This window comes from Rhinopithecus bieti, unplaced genomic scaffold, assembly GCF_001698545.2.
Source record: "Rhinopithecus bieti isolate Rb0 unplaced genomic scaffold, ASM169854v2 scaffold_34310, whole genome shotgun sequence".
Classification (NCBI taxonomy): Eukaryota; Metazoa; Chordata; class Mammalia; order Primates; family Cercopithecidae; genus Rhinopithecus; species Rhinopithecus bieti.
In genome coordinates, this window is record NW_016814622.1 from 191109 (window position 1) to 206179 (window position 15071).

The 15071-nt window shown below is 48.5% G+C and overlaps 1 protein-coding gene across 1 annotated transcript in view; it reads left to right on the forward strand.

Moving 5' to 3' along the window:
• Positions 1 to 15071, forward strand: part of TECPR2 (tectonin beta-propeller repeat containing 2) — a 135489-nt gene that overhangs the window by 67982 nt on the left and 52436 nt on the right. The window contains exons 8-11 of the mRNA XM_017851491.1: positions 2993 to 3325; positions 5973 to 6949; positions 9735 to 9918; positions 12102 to 12345. Coding sequence (XP_017706980.1) covers positions 2993 to 3325; positions 5973 to 6949; positions 9735 to 9918; positions 12102 to 12345 — 1738 coding nt within the window. The remainder of the gene's footprint in view (positions 1 to 2992; positions 3326 to 5972; positions 6950 to 9734; positions 9919 to 12101; positions 12346 to 15071) is intronic.

Below are 15071 nucleotides of genomic sequence, written 5' to 3' on the forward strand. Positions count from 1 at the left end.
TTTTTTTTTGAGACGGAGTTTCGCTCTTCTCGCCCAGGCTGGAGTGTAATGGCGCAATCTCGGCTCACCACAGCCTTCCAGTTTCAAGCTATTCTCCTGCCTCAGCCTCCTGAGTAGCTGGGATTATAGGCATGCACCACTATGCCAGGCTAATTTTGTGTTTTTAGTAGAGATAAGGTTTCTCCATGTTGGTCAGGCAGATCTCAAACTCCTGACCTCAGGTGATCCGCCTACCTCAGCCTCCCAAAGTACTGGGATTACCGCGCCCAGCCGCTCCTCTGATTGTTAAAAATAGTGTTTACACTACATTTCTTGAAAGTCACCTACTTTAAGGCTTACATCAGATAGTCTCACATTTAGTGGAGTTGCTTTCATGGTTGTGGAAGATGGGGAGATTGAGAAAGGAGGAAGGAAAAATCAGAAACCACTTTACTGATCCCTGATCTCCGTCTGAGACAGTATGTGGGATTAATGCTCCAAAAGACATAGATCTGCATGAGGTTTTAGAAGATTTAAATCCGTTATCTGGGACATAACCATTTACCCTTAACTCAGTTCTTCCTTGTAGGATTGATTTATCTCTGTGCTTTTGACATTTTTTGGTAATTCATACAAGCCCAAATTTTAATGAGCAAAGAATCCTAATATGTGTCCTTGTGCGGACATCCACGTACTTTATGTATTTGGGTTCCTCAGGGAACTTGTTCCTAATGGTGGCAACAACAGCCATGTGGGCCCCATCACCCTCCTCCTCACTGCCATTACCTCTGAAGTCAGAGAGGGCAAATTGGGATGAATATTCCAAAACATAATTTGTATAAGAAGCGAATAAGCTCTGACTCTTGAGTTTATGAGCCCCTCAGACAGTGTCATCAGAGGGACAGTATGGCTTTCAGGAAGGGTGGTGACTTGGAGCCACCAGGCTACGCTCTGAACCTCTGCTGCCCATAGAGCCTTCTGCAGTGATGAAGATGCTCTCATCTGCCCTGTCTGGTAGGCAGTCAATGTCCATGGGTGGCTGCTGAGTACTTGCAATATGGCAAATGCAGCTGAGGGATGAATTTTACATTTTGTTTAATTTTTTTTTTTTTTTTGAAACGGAGTCTTGCTCTGTCCACCAGTCTGGAGTGCAGTGGTGCAATCTCTGCTCACTGCAACCTCCACCTCCTGGGTTCAAGCAATTCTCCTGCCTCAGCCTCCTGAGTAGCTGGTATTACAGGTGTGCATCACCACACCAGGCTAATTTTTTGTATTTTAGTAGAAATGGAGTTTCACCATGCACCATGTTGCCCAGGCTGGTCTCAAACTCCTGAGCTCAGGCAGTCCTCCCACCTTAGCCTCCCGAAGTGATGGGATTACAGGCATGAGCCACCGTGCCCAGCTTAAGTGGCGCCCACCACCACGCCCAGCTAATTTTTTTGTATTTTTAGTAGAGATGGGGTTTCACCATGTTAGCCAGGATGGTCTCGATCTCCTGACCTTGTGATCTGCTGACTCGGCCTCCCAAAGCGCTGGGATTACAGGCATAAGCCACTGAGCCCGGCCCAATTTTGATCAATGTGAGTTTCAATAGTTACAAGTAGCTGGTGGCTGCCTGTTGGACAGGGCAGGCTCTAGGCAAGATCCACCATTAACTTATGTAATCTTCCACAAGTCGCTTCAGAGCAGAGTCCTGCCCCTCCAGACTCCAGCATACAAACCATTGCCTGCAGTCTCCCCCTAACACATGCCCTCAATAGAATGTGGGTGCTTCAAGGGCAGGAATTCCTATGTCTCATGGACTGCCATGTCCCAGCAGCTAGCCCTATGTCTGGCACACAGAGGATCCCTGATAAAGAGAGGATGGCGAAGGGATCAAAGTGGGCTGTGGTCTTATGTTGAGGGTACTGTAGCTGGAACTGCTCTGGCCTGGTGCCCTGTGGTGTCGTGTTGCAGGAAGTATGAGCGCACTGCAGTGGTGAGCGCACTGGCCCTTGGTCTCGGGGACAGGGGACAGGGACTCACACGCCTGCCCTCACTCTGCTGTCTGCTTGCCTTGATGCTGTGTGGTAATGGACTTCTCTGTCTTGAGTTTGTTCTAATGGAAAATTACCTTTCCCTCTTTCAGAAAATTTAATTACAGCTACACATATGTTTTCAAGTGCCCTTTGAGTGACCTTAAAGTATATTCAAGGCATAGTCTTAAGTATGAAGTATAACTAAGCTGTTTTGTTATACACAGGCATCTCTCATTTATAAATACTTGTAAATTAAAGTGAGAAATGCTGTATTCTTAGTATTTTTTTACTTTTTTTTTTTTTTTTTTTTTTGAGACAGGTTTCACTCCGTCGTGCAGGCTGGAGTGCAGTGGCATGATCTCAGCTCACTCCAACCTCCACCTCCCAGGCTCAAATGATTCTCCCACCTCAGCCTCCCAAGTAGCTGGAACTACAGGCATGCACCACCACACCCTGCTAATTTTTTGTATTGCGGTAGAGATGGGTTTTCGCTATGTTGCCCAGGCTGGTGTTGAACTCCTGAGCTCAAGTGATCTCCTCACCTCAGCCTCCCAAAGTGCTGAGATTATAGGTGTAAGCCACCACTCCCAACCTTTCCTTACTACTGAGTTGCTTTAAAAAGACAGCTATGGGCCAGGCGCAGTGGCTCAAGCCTGTAATCCCAGCACTTTGGGAGGCCGAGACGGGCGGATCACAAGGTCAGTAGATCGAGACCATCCTGGCTAACATGGTGAAACTCCGTCTCTACTAAAAAAAAAAAAAGCTATGGCAAATTATTTTACTGATTTTCATATATGAGCTTCTTGAAGAACAAAAACTATTTCTTAGACTCATTTGTGTGATTCTTTTAGTTTTGCTGGTTTCTGTGAATTTAGAATCTTTCAGTTCTTTAGCCGGCTGGCACCTATGTGACAACTGGTATTTAGGGCTAGCAATTAAGTGCACATCAGCTCTCTCTGGATCACTAGTGATAAAACCAGACTCTTCTTTCTTAGTGAGAGATGGTCTGGAGATGTCTGGATGCTCAGAGCGAGTCCACATGCAACAAGCAGAGAAGCTACCAGGGGCCACAGTTTCTGAGACGAGGCTCAGAGGCTCTTCTGTGGCTAGCTCCATGGCCAGTGAGCCAAGGAGCAGGAGCAGCTCGCTCAACTCCACCGACAGCAGCTCCGGGCTCCTGCCCGCTGGGCTCCAGGCCGCCCCTGAGCTGGGCAAAGGCAACCAGCCCCCCTCACAGAGATTCAACGCCATCAGCTCAGAGGACTTTGACCAGGAGCTTGTCGTGAAGCCTATCAAAGTGAAAAGGAAGAAGAAGAAGAAGAAGACAGGTACCCTCTGTAGCTGGCATACACCCACTGGGGTGACAGTCTTTCCAGATTCTGGGGGCAGTCTTTCCAGATTCTCTGGGAATGCCACTGCTCACTGAGTGAGCACTGGCCCATTCATCCAAAAGAGAACACCTACATTTCTTCCCCAAAGGAGTTTACTGCAAAATACTTCACATTAACGGAAAATACACACACACACACACACACACGCACACACAGGTCTAAATGATGACAGACCACCTGTGTACGCACCACCCTGCTTAAAGGGTCTCAGTTTTGCACTTTTCAATATTTATTTATTTATTATTATTTTATTTAGTTAGTTATTTTGGCGACAGTTTCGCTCATTGCCCAGGCTGGAGTGCAATGGCGCGATCTCGGCTCACTGCAACCTCGCCTCCCGGGCTCAAGCAGTTCTCCTGCCTCAGCCTCCCGAGTAGCTGGGATTACAGGCATGCGCCACCATGACCAGCGAATTTTGTATTTTTAGTAGAGATGGGGTTTCTCCATCTTGGTCAGGCTGATCTCGAACTCCCAACCTCAGGTGATCCACCCGCCTCAGGCTCTCAAAGCGCTAGGATTACAGGCGTGAGCCACTGTACCTGGCGTACTTTTCAAGATTTACATTAAAATGTCGGGGCTGGGCGCGGTGGCTCACGCCTATAATCCCAACACTTTGAGAGGCCCAGGCAGGTGGATCACGAGGTCAAGAGATTGGGACCATCCTGGCCAACATGGTGAAACCCCGTCTCTACTAAAAACACACAAATTAGCCGTGTGTGGTGGCACGTGCCTGTAATCCCAGCCACTCGGGAGGCTGAGGCAGGAGAATCACTTGAACCCGGGAGGCAGAGGATGCAGTGAGCCGAGATCGTGCCACTGCACTCCAACCTGGCAACAGAGCGAGACTCTGTCTCAAAAAAAAAAAAAAAAAAGGTTGGTTTATCCATGTATACCATTGATTAAACCAGAGAGTCTGTGAGCCTGGGTGGAAAGTATTGGAAACCGGAAGATCTATGCTGGTAAATACGTGGGACATTTTATGTTTAGTGTTGAATATGCTACCAAATATGGGATTTAACATTGAATTTTTTTCTTTTTTTTTTTTTCAACTTTTAAATACAGGGGGTCCATGCGCAGGTTTGTTACATGGGTATATAGCAGCCAGGTAGTGAGCACAGTATGCAGTAGGTGGTTTTTGACCCATGCTGCCGCCTCTCCCGCTCTGGTGGTTCACAGTGTCTGTCCTTCCCATGTTTATGTCCGTACCTGCTCAATGTTTGGCTCCCACTTACAAGTCAGGACATGCAGTTGATTTTCTGTTCCTGCATTAATTTGCTTAGGATTATGGCCTGCGGTTTCATCCATGTTGCTGTAAAGGACAAGATTTCATTCTTTGTTTTTATTTATTTACTTATTTATCTATTGAAGACAGAGTTTCACTGTTGTCGCCCAGGCTAGAGTGCAGTGGCGCGATCTCGGCTCACTACAACCTCCACCTCCCAGGTTCAAGCAATTCTCTTGCCTCAGCCTCCCGAGTAGCTGTAGAGGTGGGGGTTTATCATGTTGGCCAGGCTGGTCTTGAACTCCTGACCTCAGGTGGCCCACCCGCCTTGGCCTCCCAAAGTGCTCGGATGGCTCACAAGCGAGAGCCACCGTGCCCAGCCTGGATGTCATTCTTTGTTATGGCTGTGTAACACTGAATTTTTTAAACCTTTTCCTCCTTGGTTTCTGTTAATCCTCTCTAGCTAAGATGACTGCAGCACTGAAGGAAATTTTATTAGATTTCTAAGCATTTTAATAATTATAAGGAATTGGTTTGTGACCCAGGTGAACATCTCAGTTTGTCCCCTGGTTTTTCTTTTTTTGTTGTTTTTGAGATGGAGTCTCGCTCTGTCGCCCAGGCTGGAGTGCAGTGGTGCGATCTCGGCTCACTGCAAGCTCCGCCTCCCGGGTTCACACCATTCTCCTGCCTCAGCCTCCCGAGTAGCTGGGACTACAGGTGCCTGCCACCGCGCCTGGCTGATTTTTGTATTTTCAGTAGAGACGAGGTTTCACTGTGTTAGCCAGTGTGGTCTCGATCTCCTGACCTTGTGATCCGCCCGCCTCGGCCTCCCAAAGTGCTGAGATTACAGGCATGAGCCACCACACCTGGCCTGTCCCCTGGTTTTTCTTAGCTGGCATTTCTTGTGTGAGGCCTCAAACCCATGGATTCGTTCAGTACTTGCATGCATAGAAAGCATCTCTTTGTTGGGATTATTNGCGCCTGGCTGATTTTGTATTTTCAGTAGAGACGAGGTTTCACTGTGTTAGCCAGTGTGGTCTCGATCTCCTGACCTTGTGATCCGCCCGCCTCGGCCTCCCAAAGTGCTGAGATTACAGGCATGAGCCACCACACCTGGCCTGTCCCCTGGTTTTCTTAGCTGGCATTTCTTGTGTGAGGCCTCAAACCCATGGATTCGTTCAGTACTTGCATGCATAGAAAGCATCTCTTTGTTGGGATTATTTGTACTTAAGAGGTTTATTCATTCACTAAATATCGTGTATTTAAAATATTTTTTCTTGAGCCAAAAATATGTATGCGAATTAGTCTCTTACTAATCATATAGAACCGTGCCTTATTTTGAATGTTCTTATTCTGAATTAGAAGGTGGAAGCAGGAGCACCTGTCACAGCTCCCTGGAGTCTACACCCTGCTCCGAATTTCCTGGGGACAGTCCCCAGTCCTTGAACACAGACTTGCTGTCAATGACCTCAAGTGTCCTGGGCAGTAGCATGGATCAGTTAAGTGCAGAGTCTCCAGACCTGGAAAGCGGCTTCAGTGGTGAAGTGAACGGTGTCCCGCAGGAAAATACTGACCCCGAAACGTTTAATGTCCTGGAGGTGCCAGGATCTGTGCCTGATTCTCTGGCTGTAGAAGATGACATTAGAGCTGAAATGCCACACTGTCACTATGCATATGGGCAGGAGCTGCTCAATGGAGTGAGGGAAGCTGTGAGAGGCAGTGATGTCACGGGACTCGAAGATGAGCCTTGTCCTGCAGATGATGGACCATATAGCACACAGATACCCTTCCAAGAACAGGACAGCTCTCTTAGGGTGCAGGATGGGGAAGATGTCCAACCCATTGGCCCCCAAAGCACTTTTTGTGAAGCGCCCCTCCTGAACTCACTCACCGTGCCTTCCAGCCTCAGCTTGGCCCCAAGTGCTGGGCAGTGGCTACCTGGGACCGGAGCTGATGAAGGCAGCCCTGTGGAGCCCAGCCAAGAGCAGGACGTCCTAACCAGCATGGAGGCCTCTGGCCACCTCAGCACAAATCTCTGGCATGCTGGCACTGATGATGACATAGGTCAGAAAGAAACACCCATTTCTGAACGTGACTTAGGGAGTGTGGGAGGACAGTTGACTCCGGTCTCTGCCTTGGCGGCCAGCACTCCCAAGCCCTGGCTTGAGCAGCCTCCACGGGATCAGGCATTGACGTCTAGTGATGAGGAGGACATCTATGCCCACGGGCTTCCTTCTTCATCCTCAGAGACGAGTGTGACAGAGCTCGGACCTAGTCGCTCCCAGCAGGACCTGAGCCGGCTGGGTGCAGATGATGCCGGGCTGCTCAAGCCAGATCAGGTATGTGGGTTCAGGTGGTGGAAACGTAGCTAAGTCTTCTTTCTTAAGGGGAATAATTGGCAAGACTGATTATTTTCCTTCTCATGGAAGGAAATCTATTCCTACTGCAAAATCCATAAGCCAACTCTGTTTTCAAGTCTGGGTTTCAGGGGATTTCCAGCACAGGGACTATGATGGCTTGAACTACTTCTGACCTGTTCTCCCCTGCTCAGTAACCTGCCTCCCCAACCAAGGTAGCATCTTGCTGTTTCCTCTGACCCCACAAGTGCAGGCTGGCGTAGGCACTTATTGTTAGCCATCGTAGGGCAGGGCTGAATTGGCCTGGGGCCATCTCAGAAAAACAGTGGGTAGAGGACTGTCTACCCGTGGAGTAGGGAAAGATCTGAGCAGTTTGGAGGCAGGGACTCTCCTGTCCTCCTCCTCAGACTCCTCCAAGGAACCATCTGCAAGAGCATGAGGCCATTTCCAGAACTGCTGTCTCCTCTACCTCCAAACAGTGTCTCCAAGGCTCCCCTGCAAGCTGTGCAGGAACAGTTTGGAGTAACCAGTCTTTGTAGGTCCACCCAGCACATGTAACTAGGAGATGACTTTTAACTATCCTTGAGCATTTTATATTAAAAGTGATTTTTTTTTAAAGTGCCTACTTCCCTTAGCAACTAATTATTACTAGATGTATTTGTTTCAAAACTAACTGTGTATTGTCGTGTCTCCTACTAACTGGTGATGTGAGGTATGAATTACGGCTGTGCACTTACAGCCACGTGTGCTTTCCACAGTGTACACTGGATTCTGTCAGTGCTAGCAGTGTGACGCTCGGTCAGTGCTCACCATGTGCAAGTATCCCGCAAAGCGCTTTATAGGTTTAACTCTTTTACTTCTCTAAACACGAACTATAACATAGGCACTGTCCTTGTCCCCATTTTACAGAGGAGAAAGTTGAAGCACAGAACAGCTGGACAGCTCGCACAAGGTCACATAGCGAGTGAAGGGTGGGCCCCAGGACCCCCTTGCTCACCCTCTGTGCTGTCATGCCTTAGAAGTGAAACGTGCTGTTTACTTGTTTTGAGACAAAATGCCATAAGGCTGGCTTTTTTTTTTTTTTTTTTTTTTTGAGACAGGATCTCACTCTGTCACCCAGGATGGAGCACAGTGGCACAATCATGGCTTATTGCTGCCTCAACCTCCCCAGGTTCAAGTGATCCACCTGCCTCAGCTTCCTGAATCGCTGGGACTACAGGCACATGCCACCACGCCCAGCTAATTTTTGTGTTTTTTTGTAGGGAAGGGGTTTTGACATATTGCCCAAGCTGGTCTCCAACTACTGAACTCAAGCTATCTGCCTGCCTCGGCCTCCCAAAGTGCTGGGATTACAGGCGTGAGCTGCTGTGCCCAACCAAGGGTGGCCTTTTATTCAGTCATCCGGTATTTATCTTTTCAACCCAGTGGTTCTTGAGTGGCCTTGACTGTCAGCCTCTGTGATTGTGCTGGGGACCACAGTGCAAATGGCAGCTAGTTGTGGATTCCATCTTCCTGAGCCTCAGAGTCTTGACGGGGAGCCAGGTATATGTTCACATCCTTGCAGTTGAGTGGAACTCAGATGAGGGTACTGAGCAAAGTGCAGGGCTGTGGGAATTGCAAGCAGCATGGCCCCCTGATGTCTGGGCAGTAGCCAGGCAGACTGTCGGTGGGGCGGGGTATTGGAATTCTAGACCAGAAATGTAGGAAAGCCCTTACTTAGGTGACAGGGGTCCTGGCCCTTTGAGCCCCCGACCCTCTAACTTCCTCCCTTCCTCATCCTACTCCAGGTAGCTGGAAAGCCAAGAAATTTTATGGTGTGTTTTTATTTGGAGGCTGGGGGTAGAAGTAAGGCTTGCTATGGTGAGCAGGGCTAGATTGAGAAGAGTTGGGCACCATTTTCTTTGAAGTAGTTAACTTCTATGTGAGTATCTGTACAGATACATTTATTTTCTTTGCCTTTATTGAAAAGTGTTAAAGTCCAAAGACTTTATTTAGCTTTGATTTTTACAATAATTCTAGCAAGGTCAGGCATGGTGGCTCATGCCTGTAGTCCCAGCACTTTGGAAAGCCAAGGTGGGTGAATTACCTGAGGTCAGGAGTTTGAGACCAGCCTGGCCAATATGGCAAAACCCCATCTCTACTAAAAATACAAAAATTAGCTGGGTGTGGTGGCGGACGCCTGTAATCCCAAGTACTCTCTAGGCTGAGGCAGGAGAATTGCGAATTGCTTGAACCCAGGAGGCAGAGGTTGCAGTGAGCCGAGATTATGCCCCTGTACTCCAGCCTGGGCGACAAAGTAAGACTCTGTCTCAAAAAGGAAAACAAAGAAAATACGGTGGAAAAAAAAGACAGTGGTAGTGCCATATATCCAGTGCATCTGTAATAATTCGACTACAGAAAATTTACTTGCATCCAAATGTTGAAGAACCTGGCTCTTTGTGTAAGGTGAGGTATGCCTGCAGAATAAAAGCAGCTCCTTCATGATGTGGTGCTGTAAGCGTTACATTTGCAGAGGCGTTAGAACAGGAGAAAATGTCATCCAGGGACGCCAGGGAGTCTTTGTAGGGAGACAGCAGCACGCGTCTCAGAACGTTTGTAGTAGAGGGGTGTCCAAAGGTAGTAGGGGTTGGGGGGAGGGTTGACTTGGCTTCTTGCTGATCTTTTTTTACTATCTCGTGTTAATGATACCCTTTCGCCTTTCTTACTGACAACAGCCGAGTGTGGCTGTGTCCTCTGCCACAGAACTCACTGGCTCTGCCCTTGTTAGTTTGCAGAAAGCTGGATGGGCTACTCGGGTCCCGGCTATGGCATCCTCAGCTTGGTGGTCTCCGAGAAGTATATCTGGTGCCTGGACTACAAAGGCGGCCTGTTCTGCAGCGCGTTGCCGGGCGCCGGGCTGCGCTGGCAGAAGTTTGAAGATGCTGTCCAGCAGGTGGCAGTCTCACCCTCAGGTTCGCCTCCCCGCTCCCTGCTCCTGCTCCCCACCCCCCGGGGGCAGACATCTTAGCACAGGGCTCCCCTGCAGCAGCTCTGGGCTCAGGCTGCCGTGCGTTCACCAGGTTTGCCTCTTCTGGAACGTTTGAGGGGGTTTTCTCCAAAGAACGTGAATTGCTTCATTGGATGTCAATTCATAGTGTAAATGGTGTTCAGTTTGAGTTTTTGTTTTCTTTATTAATTGCAATGGTAACCCCTGATCATATTTTGTAAGCTAAACAAAAGTTTGAAACTTGAGGGACTTTTTTAGGGATATTAGTATACTAACTGTTTATAAAAATAATATGTGTTTCTCTTTCTCAGTATTGCTTTAAAGCGACCGAACTAACTAAGACGGGCCCATGGATATGTTGGATATATTCCAATTATTTGGCTTCCTCTTTAGGAATTCTATTTTAATGGGCTCTCTGCTTTGGGTGAACAGTCTACTCCCTGACTCTGAAAGGAAAGTCCATTCATTCTTTCATGCTGCTGTTAGGCCATTGTTAGTGAATTGGAGCTGGTGTTTCCTGAACGAGGTTCTCCTGGGCTGGGAGACCTCCCTTATCTGCATGGAATCATTGGCTTGTTGTTTCTTTTTTTTTTATTATACTTTAAGTTCTAGGGTACGTGTGCATAACATGCAGATTTGTTACATATGTATACTTGCGCCATGTTGGTGTGCTGCACCCATCAACTCGTCAGCACCCATCAACTCGTCATTTACATCAGGTATAACTCCCAATGCAATCCCTCCTCCCTCCCCCCTCCCCATGATAGGCCCTGGTGTGTGATGTTCCCCTTCCTGAGTCCAAGTGATCTCATTGTTCAGTTCCCACCTATGAGTGAGAACATGCGGTGTTTGGTTTTCTGTTCTTGGGATAGTTTGCTGAGAATGATGGTTTCCAGCTCCATCCATGTGTTTCTTAAAGTTGTGTTGGCCACGTTGATACCTGTGCCAGCAGGGGCGCTTTTGCCTTGAAGCAGCCCGGTTTATTGTCAGGACGTTGGAATAGAAGTCAGACAAAGCCGAAGCCGAGTCTGTGGCTTGGGACCTGTCTGTCCTCTGTAACTTCACTGTGTTTCGGGATGAATTTCCCTTAATTCTCCATGGTCTTTGTCACTGTTTAAAATATTAGTTTGTTCAGCATTGTTTTGCTTGCTTGCTTTCACTGTTTGTTTGAAAAATATTTTTCTTTAGAGACTGGCTAACAACCCACTCCACAAGCTGGCATTACACAGTTGTGCGTTTTAATGCATTTCTTGTTGCTGTCATTTACCTTCAGGTTTGTCTCCTTGGCCTTTTAGAACGTTGGTTCTATTCCTGATTACATTAGTTACTTGTATTCCCAGGCCCCTTGGTCCCTCATTGTGCTAGTGGGAACTCTCCATCTCCATGAGATTCACGTGCTCAGTTGAGGTGTCCTTCAGGGCCCAGGCCCATGTCCTTGGTGGGCAGCAGAGCCCTTGTGCCAGGGGTACCACAGGCCTGTCAGGACAGGCCCTCTAGTCCAGCCCATCTGACACTCGGTGATCACTGATGGCCCCTCACCTTGCTTGCGTTGGCCTGCACCAGGCCTCCAGCTGCAGCGCTGTCCTGCCTTCCCTCTCCTCTCTCTCCTCTGTCTCTTCATCAGAGTCCCCTTCACAGTGAAAATGGGCAACTCAGTGCAAGTGTCTTCCTTCTGTGCATCTTTTCCATTCAGCTCGTCCAGAACTGATCCCTCTCTCTGAATCCCTAAAGGACTTTTTCAGCCTCTCCTAGGGCACTAGTTGTGTCTCCGGATGTTTATTTGGAGACTTATCAAACCTAATAATGTCATCAGTGTTCCTCATCCCATGTGAGGAGCACCTGTCATGTGCTTAGCTCTGTGGTTGATCTGCTCCCGCCTCCAGTCTTTAGAGCAGCCCTGTGAGGTGGAGATGATCCCCACTGCCCAGGAAGAAAGTGAAGCTTGGAGACGGACGGTGACATGGAACCTGAAGCTGGGTGGTGGCCAAGGGCCCAAACCTGGGTCTGGTGGTCTCTTTCCCCACTTGGGGGGACAGAACAGGATGTGTTTTAGCAGTCTTTCTCCCTTCGATGCCCAGCATGAAGACTTTTGTATAGAAATATATTCTACTATTTATTGGATAGTGAATAGAATTTTTATTTCCATAGGAGCCCTTCTCTGGAAGATTGAACAGAAATCTAACCGGGCTTTTGCTTGTGGGAAAGTCACCATCAAGGGGAAGCGGCACTGGTACGAAGCCCTGCCCCAGGCAGTGTTTGTGGCCCTGAGCGATGACACCGCCTGGATCATCAGGACCAGTGGGGACTTATACTTGCAGACAGGTAACCGTTGGCTATGCTCAGGGGCCTGCCAGCTCTGCCATCACTGCCTCTGCTGCACCCTGCTTTGCTAGTAACATGCTTACAACAATCACTCTGATTAAGAGGCTAAATCCATTTGAATTAAGACACTTCTGGGGGCCGGGCGCGGTGGCTCAAGCCTGTAATCCCAGCACTTTGGGAGGCCAAGACGGGCGGATCACGAGGTCAGGAGATCGAGACCATCCTGGCTAACACGGTGAAACCCCGTCTCTACTAAAAAAATACAAAAAACTAGCCGGGCGAGGTGGCGGGCGCCTGTAGCCCCAGCTACTCGGGAGGCTGAGGCGGGAGAATGGCGTAAACCCGGGAGGCAGAGCTTGCAGTGAGCTGAGATCCGGCCACTGCACTCCAGCCTGGGCGACAAAGCGAGACTCCGCCTCAAAAAAAAAAAAAAAAAAAAAGACACTTCTGGGAACAGAGTATTTGCCATTTGGCATGTATTAGCAGTTTCCTGCATTGACACAAACTCAACCTGGGACAAATTTAGGGCAAGAATGAATAAGATTATTTGGTGAGATACAAAAACAGAATCTTATTCTCCTATGGCCAACCACTGTATGTCACATATCCTACAATGTCAGATCTTAAGAGGAAAGAAGACAGAAGAAGGACATAAAATTCATTTCCCCCTTTAAGCTAAAGCTTAAGCGGCTGCATTTTTTTTTTCCAGCCATATCAAAGCCCAGCTCCTATATACTATATCCTATATACTTCCAGATACTGATAAATCACACTGCTGGTGGAAGATCCTCCCCCATTCTGCTGACAGTAAACACTGACTGTCATTACAGCTTATTTTTAATAAGCTGTGCCAGGAAAAAACAAGAAGTAATTTGCTCTTTTTTATTTTGAGACAGAGTCTCACTCTCTTGCCCAGGTTGGAGTGCAGTGGTGCCATCTTGGCTCACTACAACCTCTGCCTCCTGGGTTCAAGTGATCCTCCTGCCTCAACTTCCTGATTACAGGTGCCCATCACCATGCCCAGCTAATATTTTTGTATTTTTAGTAGAGATGGAGTTTCGTCATGTCGACGAGGCTGGTCTTGAACTTCCAACCTGAAGTGATCTGCCTGCCTCAGCCTCCCAACGTGCTGGGATTACAGGCATGAGTCACCACACCAGGCCATAATTTGCTCTAAATAGCAGTTCAGGCCAGGTGTGGTGGCTCATGCCTGTAATCCCAACACTTTGGGAGGCCAAGACGAGCAAGTCACCTGAGGTCAGGAGTTCAAGACCAGCCTGGCCAACATGGCAAAACTCCATCTCTACTAAAAAAAAAAAAAAATTAGCTGGGCATGGTGGCACGTGCCTGTAGTCCCAGCTACTTGGGAGGCTGAGGCACAGGAATCACTTGAACCCAGGAGGCGGAGCTTGCAGTGAGCTGAGATTACGCCACTGCACTGCAGCCTGGTGACAGAGCAAGACTCCATCTCAGAACAAAACAAAACAAAAATAGCAGTTCAGCAAGTCACAGGAAGCTGCCCTCAGGGAATTTTTTAGCTGATGGAAGGGCACAGTGGGACTTGCTTCTTAAAAATAAGCTGTAATGACAGTCAGTGTTTACTGTCAGCAGAATGGGGGAGGATCTTCCACCAGCAGTGTGATTTATCAGTATCTGGAAGAACCATGGGGCAGGAGTTATCATCGGTTGTCCAGAGGCCATGTCGGATTTATGTAAAGATCAGTCTTCCAGGCGTTGAATATTGCTGATTCCAGGAGAATGTTGTTGTTTTGAGATGGAGTCTTGCTGTGTCGCCCAGGCTGGAGTGTAGTGGCACAATTTCAGCTCCCTGCAACCTCCACCTCCTGGGTTCAAGCGATTCTCCTACCTCAGTCTCTCAAGTAGCTGGGACTATAGGCATGTGCCACCATACCCGGCTCATTTTTATATTTTTAGTAGAAGCGGGGTTTCACTATGTTGGCCAGGCTGGTCTCAAACTCCTGACCTTGTGATCTGCCCTCCTTGGCCTCCCAAAGTGCTGGCATTACAGGTGTGAGCCACCACGCCCAGCCTCAGGAGCATGTTTTAATCTCTGCTGTGAGTCGTCAGCTAGGGATGAGTCTTCAGGTTGAAGCCCTTGCACAGCTGGCTCTCTCCTAGGTGTGTAAGAACCTCCAGCCCGGGTGCGCAGCCCTGCTGGCTTCATAGGCCATATGCTGGCCCAGGTCTCTCCAGCCTAGTTCCTGTGTCTTTCTTTAAATGAAAGTAGCTCTGGCAAGGCACATGCACATCTAAGCTGCCAGAACATTTGAGCTTTGGTCATGGGGGAGACAGGAGGTGCTTCTAGCCTGGGGGTGAGGAGCAAGTGACCTCTTAACCAGTAGTGCCAGAGGAATCACCAGGACAGTGGTTTCACATGAGCCGGCCGCACCCAGACCTGTTGGGTTAGGTCCAGCAGGGGACTGCACGGGAATGTGTCTGTAAGAAGTCCTGCAGGTGATTCCCACCTAGTTTAGTGGAAGGAAATATCACCCAAGGACTGCAATACCGTAGGTGCGTCTGTGATTAGTCACAGAGCATGTTTGAGTACTGAGACCTAATTGCAGGCCTAAGGTCAAGGAATACAGGGTTGTAGGCGACAGTTGGTCTGTCTGCTCCCCTGGGAATAGCCTTTGAGCTCATTTAGACATACTTTATTGACAGGCCACAAGGAGGCAAGGGAAGAGCCCTGGACAGGGAGCCGGGGACCCTGAGTTTTGGCCTGCCACTGCCTTGCAGGTTAACAGATTTCTTTTTTTTTTTTTTTTTTTTTTTTTT